This window comes from Physeter macrocephalus, chromosome 19 (genome assembly GCF_002837175.3).
Source record: "Physeter macrocephalus isolate SW-GA chromosome 19, ASM283717v5, whole genome shotgun sequence".
Classification (NCBI taxonomy): domain Eukaryota; kingdom Metazoa; phylum Chordata; class Mammalia; order Artiodactyla; family Physeteridae; genus Physeter; species Physeter macrocephalus.
In genome coordinates, this window is record NC_041232.1 from 416,568 (window position 1) to 424,172 (window position 7,605).

Below are 7,605 nucleotides of genomic sequence, written 5' to 3' on the forward strand. Positions count from 1 at the left end.
ATAGAACTACCATATGACCCAGCAATCCACTATATATATATATATATATATATGTGTGTGTGTGTGTGTGTGTGTGTGTGTGTGTATCCTGAGAAAACCATAATTCAAAAGAGTCATGTGCCACAATGTTCATTGCAGCTCTATTTTCAATAGCCAGGACTTGGAAGCAACCTAAGTGTCCATCAACAGATGAATGGTTAAAGAAGATGTGGCACATATATACAATGGAATATTACTCAGCCATAAAAAGAAACGAAATTGAGTCATTTGTAGTGAGGTGGATGGACCTAGAGTCTGTCATACAGAGTGGGGTAAGTCAGAAAGAGAAAAACGAATACCGTATGCTAACACATATATATAGAATCTAAAAAAAACAAAAAAATGGTCACGAAGAACCTAGTGGCAAGACAGGAATAAAGACGAAGACCTACTTGAGAATGGACTTGAGGATACGGGGAGGGGGAAGGGTAAGCTGGGACAAAGTGAGAGAGTGGCATGGACATATATACACTACCAAATGGAAAGTAGATAGCTAGTGGGAAGCAGCCGCATAGCACAGGGAGATCAGCTCGGTGCTTTGGGAGGGAGACGCAAGAGGGAGGAGATATGGGGATGTATGTATATGTATAGCTGATTCACTTTGTTATACAGCAGAAACTAATGCACCATTGTAAAGCAATTCTACTCCAATAAAGATGTTAAAAAATAACAATAGGGCTTCTCTGGTGGCGCAGTGGTTGAGAGTCCGCCTGCCAATGCAGGGGACGCGGGTTCGTGCCCTGGTCCGGGAGGATCCCACATGCCGCGGAGCGGCTGGGCCCATGAGCCATGGCCACTGAGCCTGCGCGTCCAGAGCCTGTGCTCTGCAATGGGGGGAGGCCACAGCAGTGAGAGGCCTGCGTACCGCAAAAAAAAATAAAAAATAAAAAAAAATAAAGAATTAGTCATTCCTCCTCATCTTTCATCTTCAGTCTAAGAACAGTAAGTGGATCTAAAAATAATTATAATTTTAGTATATACAAACTATATATCATCACATAACGTGGGTTATGTGATGATAACCTAAATAAAATAACCCTAAAACCTAGTCTAAATACTATACAGACTACTCTTATTATAACTCTAGGATCTAACTTTTCTATTTTTGTTTTATTCTTTCAATGGTATACAAAGTATAAATCAAAGTCATTCTGTGAGAAACTGCTTTCCTGGGTGAAAAGGAGCAACTGTGCCAAAGTTGTTGTTCTTTCAAGCAGCCACTCGTATCACCGTAATGACCTCCAGCTCCGCAGGTATGTCTGTGTCTTTGGAAAAGTATTTTGCTATGATTTATACAGTTATTAGGATGATTTCTCTATTAAAAGGTTAAAATAAAATTTTAAAGCCATGTATATCCTTTCCTGTCCTCCCTGGAATTTAGAAAGGATGTAAAGAACATGAGCCAGGAGGAGTAGAGGTGGGGGGCCCTTGACATTCCCAGGGCTGCGGCACTGGGATCCTAGGGTAAAAGCGGGAATGGTTCTGGAGCTGTGCACAGCTGTGTGGTATCACATGCCTGGCAGCGACACAAACCTCAGCTGATGAGGAGAAAGGAGAAAGGGTACCTGATGTTTATTGGTTGATCGTTTTTCAAAGACTGGATTGATGTTTCTATTTATTTCCATATATTCAACCATTTGTATTTGCAGAACTCCAGTTGCCTTTAAGTATAGCTCCCAGGCATGTCAGATTGAATTCTTAAATAGAAGACAAAGTATCCAAGACTTAGAAATCTAAACTAGTTTATTGGATTATCATTTCTTCACCTGTAAAATTCTGATGAAGAAATTATTAGCCAAGAGTAACCTTTCAAAACTAGACTTAGTTTCTGGGACTCTCACAGTGGGCCTGGTGGGAGCGTGGCTGTGGACATCTTCACGCTGGCCTGGCCTTGGGTTAAGTTTTCCTGTCTCTACACTCTCCCCTAAACTTGTAAATCAGAGCAATATTTTTACATGTTGCTCTTCCATAGACTGCTGAAACGCGTGTTTTGCTTTGTGCAGCAGAATGTATGGAGAACAAGATAATTTTTGCTAAAAGAACTGTTAATTGTCTTAATGTACGTATTTCTGAGTTTTTAGTTAATTATATGGTTGTTTCCAGTACTCCCTTCAGGTACCTACTTACACCTCCCATGCAAAAAAGTGTTCAGAATAAAATACAGAGCCTTAACTGGGAAGAAATGGAAAAAAGCCCATGCATTCCTGAAATAGACGATTCTGAGTTTTGTGTCCGTATTCCTGGAGGAGGCATCACAAAAAAACTCTATGACGAAGGGTGAGCTTACCTGTATATTTGCTGCCCATCTTATCTGAAAATGAAAGTAAGATAACTGGGATAGTGTTTGGAGTACTTACTGGAACTCTGAAAGTGTCTTCATTAAATAGGTACCGTGTTACATTCAGGGGAACGATTGAAATGTGGTTATAGAATTGGTTCCTGAAAAGCCATATTTAATGCTTTATTATGTGTGTCATGTTAGGGGTCCTAATACATATTCTGTGCAACCTCTGCAGTCAGTCCACTTTGCAGTGGTGGTAGTGGTGAGATGTACATAACATTAAATTAACCATTTTTAAGTGTACAATTAAGTGACATTCAGTACATTCATTGTTGTGTACCCATCACCACCATCCACTTTCAGAACTTTGTCATCGTTCTAAATAGAAGACCTGTACTCATTAAATAACTCCTGTTTTATACCTGAAAATCTATGCTCTTATTAAAACCATCATTTCCTTCAACTTTTGTTTTTTTTCCTAGTCTATCTTCCATTCGTGTTTGCACTTCTTTCCCTGTCTAGCTTATGCCCTTTAGTATAATATATTATTTCACCTCTTTTCTTACCACAGCCTAGAAGCCCTGGCCACCTGGTTATTCTCCACACCTGCCCTGCAAACCACCAGCTTTGAATCATTCTCTCGCTCCATTCAGGCCACATCACCCGTGGCCTGCACTTCTGTCAGACCATAGACTGTGGGGCTTAAACAACAGAAATGTATTTGTTCACAGCTCTGGAGGTTGGAGGTCAGGGTGCCGGCCTGGTCGGGTTCTGGGGAGGGCCCTCTTCCTGGCCTGCAGACGGCCACCTTCTGGCTGTGTCCTCACGCAGCAGAGAGAGAGCTCCTTCTCTCCTTGTAAGGCCATGGTCCCATTGGATTAGGGCCCCCTCCTGTGACCTTTCACTGAATTACCTCCTGCCTCCAGATACAGTCGCCTGTGGGTGAGGCTTCCACTTGTAGGTTCTGGAGGGATACAGTCCGGGCCACAGCAGCTGCTGTCAGGGTCTCTTGATCGATCCCCTACTACCTCATTCTGACCTGCCCTGACCACCTCAGCAGCGATGCTGGAATTAACTTTCTAAAATGCAAAACTGATCACAAGCTTCCCTGAGTAAAAATCCATCAGCAGTTTTACTTGCCTTTTGCGGAATCTGGTTCATCCTCAGTGTGCCATCCAGAGCCCTCCAGGCCCCTCTGGCCTGGCCCCCCGGGTGCGCTCTGCACAGATGCTGGCCTCCTAGCCCTCACGGTGTCCCCAGAGCTGTCACATTCTTCCTTGCTTTTGTTCCCTCTCCTTTTCTCCTCTTGTCTCCTTTGCAACAACCTGCCCGGTTTGCCAGAGTCGGCCTCACGTCGCTTCCTGTATGTCCTTGCTGGTCTCGCCCTTCTCCTTGCGGGGAGGGGGATTCTGCTCTCTTCACACTCCCCCCGCACTCTGCCCCTTCAAACTGACTTCTTGCTTCTTTGCAAGTCAGTCTCCTGTCTTTGCTTCTGGCCGTGTCGGAGTAGCTGATAGCAGACTTGCTCTCCTGCCATAAACAATTGGAAACTGGACAGCATTAATGAAACTGTTCATCAGACATTGGACACCATGCAGCACACAGCTGTGAAGCCTGGGAGAAAGCAGTAGAGTCCTGCTATTGCCCCAGCTTCCTGCTGGACTGCAGCATGGGGTGGGGGGACCCAGGCAGAGTGCAGCCATGTTGCTAAGTCGAAGGGACTGGAGACCAGAGTTGGAGTGGCTGACACAGCTGGAGAGTATGAGGCAGAGAACCAGAGGGGGACAGCTGCTGGTGGAAGAGCTCTGGGGCCTGCCTGAGCCCTCCTCAACCCTGAGCTCACAAGTATAGGGTGAAACCGTGAGGGCAGAGAACAACCTCTGGGCAGCTGTTAACTTTGCCCACAAAGTTAGCAACACTAGACAAAATACTATGAAAGACACGTTCCTCATAGAACATTTTGAAAATGTAGAATAGTCAAAAGAAACAATATTTTAAATACTCAGTTCTGTCACCCAGAAGAAACTACCACTACTAATTTCTTGGTCTGTTTTCTGTTTTGAATTAAATTGTTTTCTGTCTTGAATTAAACATTTTGAATTAAATGTTTGTATCTGCAAGAAACTGCAACTCTACCATCTGTAGCTTTAAAATTCATGCTATTTACAGATATTTCTCACAAAATTGATGTTCTTTTAATTTTCCAGCGCAAATCTTGGTGTGGGGCAGGAACATTCATGTGCCCAGGGTGGGTATTACATGGTTCCTAGTTTTGTCCCTACAAATAGAAGATACATAAGTGATCTTGTGATGTGGCATCTCCTTGCCTAAAACCTGGCAGATTATCTCAGTTATAAAAATAGGCACACTGGAACCATCATCTTGTATCAGTAGAAGAATATCTAATTATTCTTTTTAATTGTTGTAGCTGTTCTAAAGAAATCCCAATGGTGATTCTGCTGAAATTCGTTTCGGAAGGAGACAATATCCCAGATGCGTTAGGTCTTGTTGAATATCTTAATGAATGGCTTCAGATAATCAAACCATGTGTAAGTTTCACTAAAGCTTTAGTCTCTGATTTCTCTGGTTATGTATTCATAACCTTGCATTTTTACATACTATATAAGTAGACCAAATAAGTGAAAGTTTATGTTAAATTTAGACATCTTTATATAAAATTTAAGTTAGGAACTTTTCAAAAGAAGACAGCTAAGCAACCTGTTGTCTACAGTTGTTTCATTAAGGCTGATTTTCAAAAAAAACAAAGGAAAATCTTAAGTACTTCGTTGTATTCATTCTTAGTGTTGCATTAATTATACCAGGCAGCTTTTTATAAGGATAAACAAGTCCTCTTTGGAATTCAGGTTTTTCTTTTTATTTTAAGCAAAAGGTATAGCTTTGTGAGCAATACTTTAGCTATTCAATATGCATTATAATTAAAATACTTTTCTCTATTATGAAATAAGAGCATGACACCTAGGGAAATCAGTTAGCTTTAGGCATAACAGAAGTAACCTAAGCCTGCTTTACATGGTAGGTGACTGTCTTTTTAATTCATGCTTTTTTGAAGAACAAATTGATACAAATCACACAGCATTGATTTTTTTTTTTAACCACTATTTCTTTTGAATTTGATTTTGCTCCATGGACTCTATTTATAGCCTTTCTGGTTCATATCTTTATGGTTTGGAAATTGAGGAAATTTATCTTCAGCTGATATAAAGACACAGAAATGTATTACTTTGTTTTTTCCTTACAATAAATCACAGCAAGAAGTGTCAAAACCAAAAGGAACAATAACAAAGGGAGAGTTTTGTAATACGTGTTAAAAGGAGATTTAATGATAAAGTTGAAGGATTACAATATTTTGTTCTTCAATCGCAGTGTGATGACCCCTCAGCATCTGCCTTGCCATGGAAAATGCCGAGTTCCTGGAGGTTACTCTTTGGCAGTGGTCTTCCCCCTGCACTTTTCTGATCCGTTTTCAGTTTTATACCTTATGTCCCAAGACACTTACTACCAACACAACTGTTAAACAACTATATAAAAAGAATGTATTAGGAAATCTTTACTTTTCACAGAAAAATCTCAAAGAAAAATGGATTAACAAAAGGTTGTTTTTGCCATGCTTTTTTCATCATATACAACAAGTGTAAATTTTGTGCAATAAAGTGTTTCCTAAGTAATTTTATCTGAATTTTTTTTAACTCAGACTTCTATATTAGTTTCCTCTGTCTGCTGTAACAAATTACCACAAACTTAGTGGCTTAAGACAAAATAAATCTATTATCTTAGAATTCTGGAAGTCAGAATTCCAGAATAGGTCTCACTGGGCTAAGTCAAGGTGCTGGCAGGGCTGCGTTTTCTCTGGAGGGTCTTGGAAAGAATCCGTTTTCTACCCCTTTCCAGCTTCTAGAAGCTGCAGCATTCATTGGTTCATGGCTCCTTCCTCCATCCAGAATAATTTCCCCATCTCAAAAGAGTTTGAGTATAAGAGAAAAGGTTTTCATTTTTGAGTGCCTACTACATACCAATCACTTTTTACCTGTTATTTTGTTGTGTTACGTCTGTGCCTTGGCTTTCTCATCTTGTAAAACGAGGGCTTATAATATTAAGGGGTACACCCTACTCCATAGCAGTCAGTAAATGATTTATTTCTGATAAATTATTCTGGGTTCTATAGCCTGATGTGTTTCCCTTTGGGAAACTATTGTGGGGTTGGGATGTCAGCCAGATGATGGGATAGGAAGTCCCAGCCCTTGACCCAACAGAGACACCACTTACAAATCAATATACCTTTATGGGAAGCAGAAACCAGTTAAAGAGTTCCAGTTCCCCAGGCAAGTCCAGAGTTGAGAACAGCTGCATTGAAAACAGAAGAGCGGTTTCACTTTACCCACAACTGTCCCTCACTCAAGCCAACAGCTCAGCATGTTGGGAGAAAGTCACCAGCTCGAGGCTTCTGGGGAATGGAGGGGTAGGGAAGAGGGGACTGCATCCAATGGGTTGGCTTTTTGCAGGGCCGCTGGAGTGGCTGGTTTCTGCCTCGACTGACTTGGAGCCCTGATGAAACTGGCAGAGTTTAGATGCCAGGGGGCCACTGAAAGCAAAGGTGGGGTTGGGGGTGGGGGGCAGGAGTGGTGTGCTGCAGCCCCAGAGAGTCTGCAGTGCCACAGACAGGTCAGCAACATCTCTACACAGTCCAAAAGCACCCAATTGGAGGGAAAGAGAAGAATAAAGTGTGGGTCCAACAGTCCAGCTTCTCAGAGGGCTGTTGAGGGACCATTCTGTCTCACCTGACTCAGGATGCTGATGGGGAGACGGCATACTTTTGATGCCTGGGGGACTACTGAGGACAAAGGGGAGAGTGGCACCTTGCTGCTGCAGCACCAGAGAACAAACCTTGGACACCACAGGGAGCAAGAGATGACAAGCGCCTGAAAAAGAAACCTGCAATTCTCTCTAACTGGGAAATTACATGCACAAGCCCAGAGAAATTACGTCCTCCAAAAAGGATTTCTGAGGCCCCCAGACTCCCCAGCTAGCCCAACGGGTGAAGGTCTTCCCTGTAAGAAGACAGAGAGGTGGCTGTTTTATCAAATTCATAAAACTCAACAACAATCACAAAATCATGAGGCACAAGAATAAACAGAAACATGGCTCAATCAAAAGAACAAAAGAAACCAATCTCCAGAAACCAATCCCAAGGAAACAGAAATCTATGAATTACATGACAGAGAATTCAAATTAATTGTCTTAAAGAAGCACAGTGATCTACAAGTGCA

General features: G+C 42.0%; 1 protein-coding gene across 1 annotated transcript in view; it reads left to right on the forward strand.

Annotated features, from left to right (window-relative positions):
• The window catches only part of PSMG2 (proteasome assembly chaperone 2), a 17,679-nt gene extending 11,673 nt beyond the window's left edge, over positions 1–6,006 (forward strand). Inside the window, exons 4-7 of the mRNA XM_024120974.3 lie at positions 1,174–1,292; positions 2,143–2,316; positions 4,749–4,869; positions 5,705–6,006. Coding sequence (XP_023976742.1) covers positions 1,174–1,292; positions 2,143–2,316; positions 4,749–4,869; positions 5,705–5,797 — 507 coding nt within the window. The 3' untranslated portion in view covers positions 5,798–6,006. The remainder of the gene's footprint in view (positions 1–1,173; positions 1,293–2,142; positions 2,317–4,748; positions 4,870–5,704) is intronic.
• The last annotated feature ends 1,599 nt before the right edge of the window (positions 6,007–7,605 follow it).